This window comes from Asparagus officinalis, chromosome 4 (assembly GCF_001876935.1).
Source record: "Asparagus officinalis chromosome 4, Aspof.V1, whole genome shotgun sequence".
In the NCBI taxonomy this organism is placed as follows: domain Eukaryota; kingdom Viridiplantae; phylum Streptophyta; class Magnoliopsida; order Asparagales; family Asparagaceae; genus Asparagus; species Asparagus officinalis.
Window position 1 is genome coordinate 16,493,483 of NC_033797.1, and position 14,655 is coordinate 16,508,137.

Below are 14,655 nucleotides of genomic sequence, written 5' to 3' on the forward strand. Positions count from 1 at the left end.
AGGTAATGTGAATTTTTATTAGTAACGCATCAAATTAAAGGTTGCGTGATATTAACTTTCTTCACGACATCAAGGAAATTTTAATTATAATAATCTCGGAGGGAAAATTACCAGAACATAAATTATATGGGAGTAAAATCTAACGCTCATATTTGAAAAAAGAAAATTTAACGGCTGTCATAGGAAATGGACCTATCCCATTAGGAATATAGTAGTGTCTACAACTACCTTTATATACTTTAAGCGTTTTTATTTCTTAAAAATTTCGGCAGCACCTACCCACAGTTCTCCGAGTACACTGTGCGGATGTTATAATGCGTATCAATCATCGATAATAGATCGATTATAAATCGATACGTAAAACAACATACGCTTATTGTACACGGAGAACAATGCGGTACGTGTTATCAAAATTTTTAAAGGAATAAAAATGCATAAAGTATACAAAGATAGATAATACACTACTGTATTCCTAACCTGTACGAGAAGGGGACTCCTCCCCAGACAGATCTAATAATTATTGCATATATATCATGCTCCTAACATAAATCACGTTATTCTCTTTAGATGTAAAAAGTATTTTCACATCCAACTAGAATTACGTGAGTTTATATCAGAAGAGATTCACATCCAACATTATTAGATGGGAAACTAGGGGTAACGACTTTCGATTCATAAATCATGATATATAACATATGCAATTGACTTTAGCAACCTTTTTAGTATTATTGAAATATTTACTTCTACAAAAGCTACATACAAATTTAACTAAAGTTCCTCTGTGCGCCCACCACTGCTGTGATAGTTAATAAGTGTACATTATTAGACATGCATGGATTTAACATTGAAAAAGATTCTACTACAAGCCTAAGCTAGGTTCTTACGTGCATCTTTAAGATAAACACTATCAAGTTATTTGGTTGTTTTTTGAAGAGAGTGCAACAGTTTAATTTTTCCCACTAGGAGATGAAAAGTAACTCCGACATCTTCCTCTTAGAGTTGTGCAATTTTAAGTGATAAAAAAGATTAGACCAGTGCTCTAAATATTGCTAAGTCGTGGTGCTCAGGGCCCAAGGGCTGGATTCAACAGTCAGAAGCTTTGGATCATGGTAAGTGCTTGGCCTAAAAGCACCAAGAAATCCCATTTTTTAATTGTCAAAGATAAATGAACCTATTACTATATAAACCCTATATTCCACGCTAATCCCAAGCATTGGTTTCACCCCCACTTCACCCCCTCTAGTTAATGCTATCTCATGTCAGATGTCCCGCTTTCAGCACCAATTTTTGGCTTACCCTCTCTATCTCACTTGACATCCCTCTAGACTGTCGCAGTCCTCTCTCTTTTTTTTTCTTCCTCTCAATACCTTCTGTGGTTCTCTTCTTACAGGTTCAACTCGCAATCTTATTTTTCATGGGTTATCTCACTGCTACATGACTTCATCACATCATCATAGAGGATCTTATGACCTCTCTCTACCATCTACCACTATTTGGTGGCAACTTCAGGCATTTCTTTAGAATTCATTTTTAATCAAGTTAAGTAATTATTAGAGTAAACCCTAACTCGCCTGATTCAGAGATCTAATGTAAACAACGTACAATTCCTCGAAATCAAGTTAAGTAATTTCAATGATTGAGGGACCTAATAGAAATTTTAATGATCTAAGTGACAAATAATACCTTGAGTGACTGCAGCGGTGAAGTCACGGCGGCGGTGGACGCGGCGGCGGCGGCGGCGGCGGCCAAAGGGAGAGAAGCGACTGCTGTCGTGGAGGCAGAGGTCGTGGGCGTCGCTGTCGTGGAGGCGGAGGTCGTCGACGTCGCTGTCGTGGAGCGGAGGTCGTCGGCGTCGCTGTCGTGGAGCGGAGGTCGACGCTGGAACTGGAGGCGGAGGTCCTTTTGGGGGTAGTGTTCGTGGAGAGGGAGAGAGAGGAGATTTGGGAGCGGAGAGGTTGGGGGAGGCGAAGCTGAGGGAGCGGGCCGGGGTTTCTTCGATGGGAAATGTCCGAACTGAGAGCGGCGGCTAGGGCAAATTAACAGCGATAATAAAATTTTTGGAGGGATAAATCCCCCCAAAAATAATTCAACATCGCTGACGGGATCCCGTCAGCGATGATGGACCACCTGTCAGCGATTTAAACATCGCTGACGGGAAGGTTACAATGCCGACGGCTACATCCTTGACGGCTCTTGCCGTCAGGGATATAAACAACGCCGACGGCAAGCTCCCGTCAGGGATGTTGTCAGCGATACTACGAATTCTACTAGTGTATATTACAAATTGATCTCATTTCTCTAGAGTCTAACTTGACTCAAGGTATGTTTAGTTAAGAGTGGCTAGAATCCCATGTTATTGAATTAAGGTTAAAATTCAGAGTGTACGTTCCAAAAGCGAGAGTTGGAATTATACTATGTTATAAGACCATTTGTTGTTTCAACTTATCCTAACTAAACACACATTTAAATGTGACATGATCCCTTTTTTTTCCTTTCCTTTCCAATGAAACAAATATATAATATATCATCTTGATGAGATCCTACTTCTTTAGCGTCCCAAATACTTAAGTAGATTGCTTTAATTTTCTCATCGATTAGTTATTATTTACTCAAAATTAACAAGATGCCAAAAGGAGGCTATCCATATAGATTTTCTAATTGAAAGATGAAGAAAAAGATAACACTAGTTTCCTATGATCACCCTTTATCAAATTTAATAAAATAAACCAATTTTATCAGTACTGAAGCAAGACTCTAATCATAATTAAAAGGGGCTAAAGGATAGAGATCATTTTTTATTATGTGGTAACTGCACTGCAATTACTCAACTTTCACCGTCTATTCTGAGGGATAAAATGTGACCGCATAGGACTCCAGTTCTATCTTGAAAATTTATTATTTTGTTTGCAACTCACTATTATGAAAACCATTTGTGATAGTGAGAATTCTATGCATTTAAAAAACTTTAGGATATACGAGTTTAAATTTTAAAAACTGCTGCCAAAATAAATGAGTCTATATAAGTGCGAAGGGAAACTATAGGATATTTAAGTGCAATCAAGCCATTTCTAATAGCCAAACGATGTTTTATGCAGAAGTTCAGCTCAAGAATATACAAAATGTATATGTCGTGCATGCGCCGCGTGGTCAGTTTACTAGTATTTTAGCGAAGAGAAACAGCAGTTGAACCCTTGTCAGCTGTCAAATATCAGCTGTTTGGCTATATACACGAAAAATGTCAGCAATCCAATCATCATCATCCATTTCATTCCAATTTCCACGTGTCGTAATTTCATTGGATACACCTTTAATTGGTGAGCTGTTCACATCAGCTCAATCGCACGTGTTAGCACGTGTCACATATTTTAATTCCTACTTACATCCAGGGGCCTGGATCTAAATTTACGTTCATATAAACAGAGAGCTCGCGGTTCTTTTAACAAAGTTCTCTCCACCTCCTTAGGTTGTTAGAACCGTGAATCATTTGCAGAGCTAGGGTTTTCTTTCTCGATCCAAGGCTCTCGAATCGAATCGAATCGATTGATCCTTGAGAGATGACGAGAGATCAGGAAAGCTGGATCCTAATGGCGACGGCGAGAGCTCCGACGAACATCGCCGTGATCAAATACTGGGGGAAGCGAGACGAGACCCTAATTTTACCAATCAATGACAGTATAAGCGTCACTCTAGATCCGGATCATCTATCCGCGACCACGACCGTCGCAATTAGCCCTAGATTCGACAGCGATCGGATGTGGTTGAATGGAAAGGTTTGATCTTTTCCTGATTTTATAATTTAATTTATCTTTTTATGTTTCCTAGGTTCATTTTTAGGGGAATGCAGGAGATTTCGCTCAGTGGAGGGAGGTATCAGAATTGTTTGAGGGAGATTAGGAGTAGGGCTGAAGATTTTGAGGATGAGAAGAAGGGGGTTAAGATTAGGAAGGAAGATTGGGGAAATTTTCATGTTCACATTGCGTCGTATAATAATTTCCCGACAGCAGCTGGATTGGCTTCCTCGGCTGCGGGTTTCGCTTGCCTTGGTAAGGAAAAAAATTCAACTTTACTCCTTTTTCAGTTCTTATTAAGTGGGTTATATATGGCTGTGGTGAACTCGTTAGGGGTTTATTACTATTTTTTTTGGTCCTATGGATCTTAAAAAATGTTGGCTTACATCAATATAAACTGTCAATATTTGCTTATTTGCGACCAATATGTAAATAGTTGCAAAATAGAGAATTCCAGTATAAATAGCAGCTCGAGTTGGTTCCTAAGCGTAGTATTGATTTCTCTTTAGAGCATGTTTGGATTGGGGTTAATGTGAGGTAAGGGAAGGTAGGGGACACATTAACCCTGTTTGGGAATGCAATTAAGGTAGATAATGGGGGAAGTTAAGGTAACTGAGGGGAAAATTTTGAAATTTTGTTCCCCCTTAAATTGGGATGTAATGGAAGGGAAGGAAACTATTGAAAAAAAAAGAATATTACAAAGAGACAATTTTACTCTACTATCAAGATGATATCGAAATGGGTGAAATAACATGTAAGGCTATTTATGCAAATTTACATGTACTCCCTTGCCTTCCCTTCACTTGATTAAAGTTACCAAATTGGGTGAAATAAGTTCTCCATGGCTCCTTGCTAAATTCCCAAACAAGTTTTGTATGTTACCGTAATTTTCCTTAACTTATCATATGTTCACTTAACTTTCCCTTCACAAGGGGCAAATCCGAACAGGCTCTAAACCAACCGAGGTGCAGATTCACGCGTTGCAATATTCTTGAATGAAAAGCGTTTCCGTGAGCAATTTTATCATACTGATCTCCATGTTTGATTAGATAATAAATCATTAACTTGTAGATTTGTTAAATTTGCCCAGAATAATATTTGTTTCTAGCAACGTGCATTTTGCTTTGAAATGCTTAACTTATTCTGTCATGATCAAAACTTAATACAATGATAGCCAATCGATGTGGAAATATAGTAATGCAGCTTCTTCAGTTAGCAAGGTGGACACCTTAATTTAGGTTAAACATATTCTCGAAAGGAACTGAAGGAAATTTGGATCCTTTTGCAGCTATCAAGAAAATTGGTAACTGAATTAATTGGGCAGGGTCAAGTGTTAAAGTCAAAATTCATCACGTTACATAGTAGAATTATCATGGTCTATTTACTGTTAACAGCGAAAGCAACCCAAAATTAGAACATGTTTTCAAGGTGAATTTCTATTAGCTTTAGGATTGCGCATATTAGTTAATTGGTTCTTCTAGAGGTCACGCATTGTGGGTCAATACGAGTGTGGAATGCGGTTTTGAGCCACAACAAGAGAAAATTCTATTGATTTTTCGTTGAGACAAGATAGGAGGAGTTGTTTATGTGGTAGATAGTGTTGAGGCTCCTTCATTGGCTCTATACTTTTAGCTGGATATGCTAACAATTACTGAATTTATTTGTATGGAAGGATTAAATTGACATGGGTGATTTCATGAGAACACTATGTGAATTTGTTGGGATTTTTAACTTCTTTTTCGAAGATCATTAACATTTTAGTTAACACCTTTGGTACTCTATTTGCAAAACTTCATTCCCATCTGCATAATAACCTCACTACTTATATGATAAGGTTATTGACTCAATCTAATTAATCTAATTACTGAAGCTATCATTGCAACTTACTCCCTCACTTTTATTCCACCTGCAGTCTAGGTTCATTCATCTCTTGAGTAAGAATGTGAGTAGATTGAAGATGAGTAGGTATTTCTTCAGGTCCTACTGCATGTTAACAATACTTGATTACACCAATAGTACGAAAATAAAGTTGTCTATAAACTCCTTAAGTACAAAGTTCTTATTCTCCTTCCTCTTCATGTAAATTATGTATTTATGTTTTATGTGAATAAATACCATGGGCATCTACACCGATATCGGAGGGCGGGGGGGGGGGGGGGGGGGGGGGGGGGGGGGGGAGGGGTGGGGGGGGGGGGAGGCGCTGGCCATGGTCAGTTAATCTATTGGTTGATTAGGAATTGTGAAATCTATACAATGCTGTAATTGTCCCTTCTCTGTTGTTAATTACAACTTCAGAAAAAATTATCGAAGACATTTCTAATTGGAAATTTATCCTAGGCAATTTGTGCAGATCTGAATAATTAAAGATAATTTTATGCAGATATGCTTTTGAGTTATCTCTTATCTACAGATCTAACATAATTATTGCATAATTCAACTGAATTGTAAGTTAGAAAAACATAATAATAGTAACAAAAAGTATTAGAAAACCATGTATATGTGCTAAACATTGTTAATCATAATTTTAATCCAATACTTCCTGTTTGCAGTTTATTCCCTTGCAAAGTTAATGAATGTGAAGGATGATCATGGCTCTCTCTCCGCTATTGCAAGGTTAGGTTTTTAATCTCTTTGAAATCTTTATCTCAAGCATGCACACTCTTTTCCTAGCATCTAATCTGCTGATTTATGCATGACTTTGCATTTCGGTGATTCATTCTTTGTGTTATATGTACTTTCATACCAAAGCTAAATGTATTATCTATTTCATTTCAATATGTTTGCTTTTATACTTGGAGGAAGTAAATTTGATCTTATCCCGGTATTTTACATTGTAATCATAAATCACAGGCAAGGTTCAGGCAGTGCATGTCGCAGCTTATATGGTGGATTTGTCAAATGGAAAATGGGAAGTGTAAGTTCATGAAGAGATGATTGAAGTTTTGGGATATTATTTTGGCAATTGTGAATATAGTAGAACCCCTTTTTTTTCTTTTTCTTTTCCATTTTATCAAGCACACTAGTCAATTGAAGTAGAGTATTTCTAAACCTCAGGATGTGAATGGGAGCGACAGCTTAGCAGTTCAACTCACTAGTGATACACACTGGAAAGACCTAGTTATTATCATAGCAGTGGTATGTGGAAGATCAATATTCCTTTTTATCTAGCGTGTGATATCTGCATTAACTTTTCTTGCTTTATAATTCTCGTTTCATTGCCCTATAGATGTTTTCCCAATATTTTTTCCAGTTTATATTCTACACTTCTTTTATCAGCAAACAAAATTTTCAATCTTCATATGGGGTCTGTTTTTGGGACATAACCGCAATCAATAAGCTTCTTTAAGAGGATAAAGATTGTCATAAATCACCGATTTCATGAACTGACTCTCATCTAGCATCAATGCTCTTCAAATTGGCGCCAACCTTCTGGTGGAAGCAACCTAGGCCAAGGAAGGGCCATGTCAGGAAACCTTTTGTTCGTAACTTTCAAGTTGGGAAATCTGTTTAAAAGTCTTCAGAGGCTTAAGTAACAATTTTCTTTGTACTCAAGTGGCTAACTATGAACTTCTGATGAAAAAGTTTGTTTTCTATACTTCTACATAGTCTATTCTCTACTTTTGAAGTTGGCTGATCATGGTTTTGTGGTGTCACAATGAACCTTGGAGTTCAATAGCAACTGACTGAGAAGACCATCCAATCGTCTTTAGCATCTTTAGCAATGCGGCAGCAAGATGCAGTTTATAATGGTTGTTTTATGCCATGGCCCAATCCTCAAGAGGGCCACAATCTTTCGACAAAGGAATTTCTCTATTTTCTGCCATTATATAATAAGTTCTTGTCATTGGTGCTTGTCTAGGGCTTATTTTCATAAGCTTGATCATTGGCATCTTGAATTTGCACTGGATCAAATAGACTGATTTGTCACTTTTATTTTGTTGATTATTTATTTTAATAGCTCCAGCAAAACTTTTTACATGGCCCTTTTATGTTAACATGTAGCTATGGTGGCTTATTTTGCCCACAATCAACTTTCAGATAGATGCTGACAGCTATGCTTCCTTCCGTCATGTTTTAGCGTCAGTGATTATCAAAGTTCTGACATATTAATTGTTGAGTCAAATTCATTGTGTTTCAGGTAAGTTCACGGCAGAAAGAAACAAGTAGCACCACGGGTATGCGTGAGAGTGTCGAGACCAGTCCTCTATTAGAGCACAGGGCCAAGGTAGTCCCCTTCTCTCTCATGCCAAACTTTTGTTCAAATCAAATCATGTGGCCATCTTTTGCCTATATATTTTATTTACTCAGAATCAGTTTCAATTTTCTTTGGTTTTCCACACTGGCATTTGAGAAAAGTTACGGTCTTCTGGGCACTGAGAATTTGTAGTAGACCATGTAATCCCTACATGTGAAAAAAATGTCGATGCGAGCATGTCTGGTTAATTGATTCTCTCGTTTTTGTTCACTGACAGGTTATAGTCCCTAGTCGAATAGTGCAAATGGAAGAAGCAATTAAAAACCGCGATTTTAAATCTTTTGCACAGTTGACCTGTGCAGATAGTAATCAGTTTCATGCAGTCTGTTTGGATACTAGCCCTCCTATATTCTACATGAATGACACATCTCACAGGTATTATCTCCTTGGTAGTTATTGCAGCTTAGTTTCTGATATTCATAATTTCTTTATGCATCTAGCTTGTTGATAATTTAAAACATTCATCTGACTTTATTGCATTTCTTACTAAGAAATATGACTCTTGCAAACAAACTGCATCAGGATAATCAGCCCAGGTATGATTTAAGGCTGTTGTGCTATCTGCAAAAATGTTAATTATCATTTGCATCAGAGTGGGTTAACAGCTTACCTTATTGATTGCCATGCTGAAACTTTGAAGCATTGTGATTCTTTGTTGAGGGGATTATTTCATGATAAGTAATTAATTTGTCTAAGCCCATGATTTGTATTTATAATGTCAAAAGGCACAACATACTGCCATCATATATATGATTTTTTAGGCAAATTGAAGTCTACAAATTTGCAACCGTAGGGCATGGCTGGACACGCATTCCATGCCCAAATATGTTGGACATGCCAATTTCTTGCTGGGAAGTATCTTACATATCATAGAAGTTACAACAGAGGAAAAAAGCAACATTGACGCACATAGATGAGCCAACATCTTAGCTGTTTGAATTAACATATCGTCAGAATGTTCTGTCGTAGATGTCCATTGCAACATAATTGAGAAGAATATAACATGGGTTACATGACAGGTAGCTTACACCTTTGATGCCGGGCCAAATGCTGTCATGATTGCACCTAATAGAAAAATTGCTTCTCTTTTGCTTCAAAGGTTGCTGTTTTTCTTTCCACCACCTCCTGACACTGAATTGAACAGGTAGGTACTGGTACTAGATATCATATCATATCATAGAAGTTGCAACAGAGGAAAAAACAACATTGACACGCATAGATGAACCAACATCTTAACCGTTTTACTTTTCAGTTATGTACTAGGAGACAAATCAATACTGCATGAAGCTGGGGTGGAATCAGTAAAGGATATTGAAGCCTTGCAGCCTCCTCCTGAAATAAAGGATAAACTCCCTCAAAGATCTGCAGGTGATCTTAGCTACTTCATATGCACTAGGTCTGGAAGAGGTCCTACAGTACTTAGTGAAGAAGAACATTCTCTGATTAGTTCTGAAACTGGGCTTCCAAAGTGATTCATATTAGAAGGTTGAGCTTAATGCGTAATTGTTATTGTTGTTATTTCTTTCCATCTGTTCGATGAATAAATTTATAAGTTTTGCAGTAGACCATCTAGTTCTTTGTTGAGGCATGACCAGGGTGTTTTAACATTATTTTGTGTTCTCTAGTCGCATTGTCCTTTGTTGTATCTTTTGAGCGGTTAAAATTGATCTGTAAGCACTTTTTTTCTTGTTGTTGATAGGGTATTTGATATTTTATGCTGTCTTTTCCTCTACTTGTTCCAAATTATAATATCTGCTGCTGCTACTTATTTTGATGATTCATCATGTATTTAACTTGAAACACAGATAGTTGTTTACCTGTGTTTTCGCCTTTACATTCTACTGACTAGAATCTGTATACAAGAAAGGGACAACTCTGGAAATAAATTTTTTTTCATCACCCAATAAAAGCTGCTATCTGGGAATTGTTAACTGTGCATACATGAGAAATCCAAGAGAATGGAAATTTTGCCCCCCGCCCCTGAATTTTGTAAACCCTAAAATTTCATAGGCATTCACATCAGAAAGACCCAGAACTCCCTGGATTTGATACCAGGTTTTCTTTGTTGTTGGCATTCCTTTTGAGCTCAATGTAAGGATCTGCAAAGTTATAAATATATCACCATGTTGCTTTTGTCATAGAGCTTGAATATCGAAGCAACACCATGCATTCTTTTTACCCCAGCATCTATTTTAGAAAATTAAGGTTGTAAGTGGTCATGGTTTTGTGTTAACAATTACCTCTTATAATGCTTTAGATAGATAAATATAGCTTTTTTTCAATCAGCCTTAGCGCCTTTATATTTTTTCCTATTTATTCATGTCCATATAGAAAACATGATACTTATTTACATGGACAGTTGTTTATCTGGTCATGGTTTTGTGTGAGCAATTACATCTTGTAATGCTTTAGATAAATATAGCTTTTTTCAATCAGCCTTAGCGCCTTTATTTTGTTTCCCCCCTATTTATTCATGTCCATATAACTCTCTTATCCAAATTCAAATAACTCTCTTATCCAAAATCTTAGATAAATGAATTAGACAATGCATCAAGCAAATTCTGTGTTTTACTCTCATGTGTTGTTAATCCGTGTTGGAAGTCCTCCAGCTAAGCGCGGTTCACATGGAAAGGTAAAATAGATGAGGGTAAACTAATATATCTTAAAATGTCGATGTTGAGGTTTGAACTTGGAACCTGATTACTGTCCTTGCCACTACATCAGAACTCCAAAGTGATGACCAGAGTTGACAAGTGTGTTTTTGATGTTGTGACTATTCACTTCTTTTTTTTTTCTTGTAGTATTATATATTGTTAAATTCACCTGAAAGGTGTAACATCTTGTATATAAAATATGAATTTTCCTAAAATATTGAAAGGTGACCAAGGCAATGAAGAGGCAAGTTCAGAATAAAGAAGCATGACTCCGTTATAAAAAATTAACTGGTATGTATTAATGCATGAATGTCTGTATCAATTGACCTTAAAATGCTTTATTTCATAAAATTTCTTCACTCGATACAGGAACCAAAGATGAGTTTGTCTAACTCATAACATTAAACGTAGTTCTTCACTATGTAGCAGTTGGCATCTGTCCACGTAGAAGCGATCCTAGTATTGCATCACTCCACTCTTTTGTCCAGAAGAATAGATGTCCTCCTTTAGGATTCTCATGATACTGTATCCATGGAAGCTTCTTTACAAGGAATCGCTGTAAATCAACAGGGATTAGCCTATCATCATATCCTTGCCAAATATGCACACTACCTTCATCATCAGGAAATGGATTGCTTATGTTCATAGGATCAAACTCCCAGTTTCCGAATCCGACCATCAGATCTCGATGAAGAGACTCGTGCACTCCTTGCTGCCGAGGTTTGTTCAGAAACTGTTTGGTTGCAGATACCATTAGTATGTGATCATGTAGGTTATGAAATGTATCGATGCACAAGCATTAAATGCAAAAAAAGGAAAGGAGGAGAACCACAGAAAATTTGAACTTTTCATTTCGTAAGTATAGGATGGCTACCATCTGATCCCCAAGCTGCTTGATTTGATATTTGCGTTCCTTGGTAAGTACAATTCTGTAACTTATTATGTTTAAGATTATTTGCACTTAAATACTGCATGATTTACGCCATTTTTAATTTTGATACCCTGAAGCAGTGAAGCTTCTTTTTATGCTGAAAAGATACCCCTAAGTTCAAAATAAATAAATAAATGATATTGCTTTTATACCCATGTCATATCATATTAGGGTATCAAAGTAATTTCTTTCTAAGTTCGGGGTATTTTTCGAGGGGAAATACTTTGGGGTGTCAAAGTTAAAAAATAATGTAAACTTTAGGGTATTCAAGTTTATAGTGCATTTACTGGCCTTCATTGCAAGAGTAGAAGATAGGTCCATTCTTGCTGGAAAGCTAGAGAGGAGGGTGCCAGTCTTTGGTAGCAAGTTCAACTAAAGTCTCATTTTAATTTCAATACGAGCGACCTCTAACTTCGGATGCATGCATTTCTTATCCTAATCTCTTAGTGTACTTTTCACATCCATTGTAGCATTTTCATTTCTGTTACATTCACTTTATTTTGACATGTTTCCTAATTCCAAGCTGCTATTAAACTTGAATTTAGATAATCAAACTTCTTCCTTACCAAAAATATTCCAACAGAAAGAATCGATAGGAGATCTAGAAACCATAATAAACGTAGACAGAGGGAAGTAAGCAATTCAAAGAAGCCTATCAATGTGAATAAATCTCAAACGCATATCATAAAGTAAAAGCAATACCCCATTTTCTTCGGCATATGCTGCCATCTTTTGCCTGATCTCTTTATCATCCCCACTGAATATGTGTGGGTGTCCCTCAACAACTGACAGTTTAGGGATCCATTTCTGAGTCATCCACCCACATAAAAGCGATGGAGCATTATGCGCTATCCAGAATGTTATTTGATCCTGTACTAATAAGTTTCTGTATACTCGTTTTGATAGATTTGCAGGAAATGAGGGCCACCAGTAGTTGATAACGGGTACAACCAGAGCTGCTCCTGCTAATCTGCAAACATTTGATCTTTGTTAGGATATCGATATGCAAACATCACCCAAAGGGATGAGTTAATTAACAATATGAAATTTGTTCTATTATTAATTTTTTTTTAATTATGTCCAATGTTCAGTTGCTGGTATTATTATGGATGGATATTTGAAGCTGGGATGTATGAAGAAGTTAAGGCTGTGGGAAATGTTCTCTGATACTTCGGTTGCAATGAAATAGGAGAATTCTGGCAGAACAGGAGCTAGACTCTTCTCAGAATGTGAATTTAGATTGAATTGGAGATGTTTGTCACTTGATGACATTTGGATCAAGTCCGTATCTTGTGGTTCAAAATGTTTGGTTGTTGACATGTGCAAAGCAAACATTGTGAATTTAGCGGAATTGAGAATGTTAAGGCTCATATGTAATAAAACTGCAGGGAACAAGAGTGACCAATGAATGACACATGACATCTTTTAATGAAGGATTAATTACATCCGGTGGCATGTGGTATGTAACTTATCCTGGGGTTTGTGTTAGGGCTGTCCAAACGGGTCGGTCTGGATTTTTGGGTCCAGGCCGGGTAAAATGCCTAGCCCGAACCCGGACCCGGGGTTCTTGGGCCGGGCCCCTGTCCTGGTCCGGGCCAAACCGGGCCGGGCTCCAGGACGATCTGGATTTTTTGTATTTTTTAAAAATTTAATTAAAAATTAAATTATTATTATTATTATATTTATATAAGTATGTATTAGTATATACTTAAATATTAGTATATAGCTATATATTATATGCAAGTATATATACATTAATCATATCTGGTTTTATTTTTATTTTTTGAGCCTGTACTGGCAGCGCTATCCGCAATTACCCCTTTGTTCGAGAATCATCTATAACAACAGAGTATTGAAGATTTTCAAAAGCACCAAAAGGACGTGTAGCCTTCACAAATTAATCCCAAGAACCGCAAAGATATATTCTGATCTTCTACGTACCTGTGAGGTATGTATTTGAGACAGCTCCACGCCGGATACCCTCCCATAGAAAACCCAATCACATAAAACTTCAACCCGATATCCAACCTATCCGCAAGTTCTTCAATATCCGTAGCCTCACTTTTGGCATCTCGCTTCGGGTTTGGATCACTGTCTCCATAACCCGCTCTATCAAACGACAGAAAGTACACCCCGAGTTCACACACCAGCTCCTGCACGCAAAACCAAAAACATATTTCATATACACGGTCAAAACCCCCTTCATCAATTCATATTACACGACGATGTATGTGCTAACTTTTTTACTGTAACCTGAGATGCGGGTAATATGAGCTCTTTGCAGTTGTCGAAGCCGTGAACGAGGATGATCTTGTGCTTGGCCTTGTTCTTTGGAGTTCCTGATTCTTTGTAGGCAAGAAACCTGCCGTCGCTTAGCTGAATTCTCGGAGAAGTGATTGGAGGGCCATTGGGAGAGCCACAGAGTTTTGGTGGCGGTGGTTGAATCGCTTGATAACCCCATCCTGCAAGAACTGCTAAAGCTGTGACTGTTAATGTAGCAATAAGCATCTCTGCAGGAGAGAGACGGAGAGAGAGAGAGAGAGAAAGAGTTTTGTAGAAAGATAATTGAATTAAGTTTCGTGAGAAAGTTACAGGAAAGTAGGGATGGATGCTTACTCTTTTGCGATAAGGTACTTATTGTTCAACGTGTCGTGCACATGCCTCGTAGATGCCAAAATAAATAAATAAATAAATAAATAAATAAAGTATTGTGGTTGCATTTTTTTAATAATGGGGTTTTTCAATATTTGTCCCTTATGTTATAGGTAGGTTGACACTTGGTCCCTCAAGTCTTTATACTTCTATATTACTCCTCCAAACTACCTTATGTTGGTATTAGTCCCTCTGGTTAGTTGGTGTTAAATTAGATGGGGGAGAATATTTTGCTTTCTTTTAACTTTTTTGAACTGACAATTATACCCTTCTCATCTCTCCCCATCGTCTCCCCATCGACCTCTCTCCTCTTTGCGCTTGACCCCTCCTCTCCGCCCTCTCCCTCCTCTATTGAGCCCACTCCAATGTGGTAGT

General features: G+C 37.4%; 2 protein-coding genes across 3 annotated transcripts; one reads left to right on the forward strand and one right to left on the reverse strand.

Annotated features, from left to right (window-relative positions):
- On the forward strand, positions 3,421-9,775 carry LOC109836755 (diphosphomevalonate decarboxylase MVD2, peroxisomal-like). Its single transcript, XM_020404755.1, is given in 9 exon segments — positions 3,421-3,770; positions 3,845-4,043; positions 6,338-6,401; positions 6,639-6,702; positions 6,843-6,923; positions 7,927-8,013; positions 8,261-8,432; positions 9,013-9,187; positions 9,296-9,775. Coding segments are annotated over 9 exon segments (1,278 nt in total). The 5' UTR covers positions 3,421-3,554; the 3' UTR covers positions 9,516-9,775.
- LOC109836754 lies at positions 10,972-14,222 on the reverse strand. 2 transcript variants are annotated; one of them, XM_020404753.1, is made up of 4 exons: positions 13,882-14,222; positions 13,570-13,781; positions 12,331-12,598; positions 10,972-11,430 (listed from the first exon to the last, which is right to left on the reverse strand). In XM_020404753.1, the coding sequence occupies exons 1-4, from the start codon at positions 14,134-14,136 to the stop codon at positions 11,116-11,118; spliced, it is 1,050 nt and encodes a 349-aa protein (XP_020260342.1). In that variant the 5' UTR covers positions 14,137-14,222; the 3' UTR covers positions 10,972-11,115. The 2 variants fall into 2 exon arrangements, with proteins under 2 accessions (XP_020260342.1, XP_020260343.1); XM_020404754.1 differs by having other exon boundaries at positions 13,868-14,210.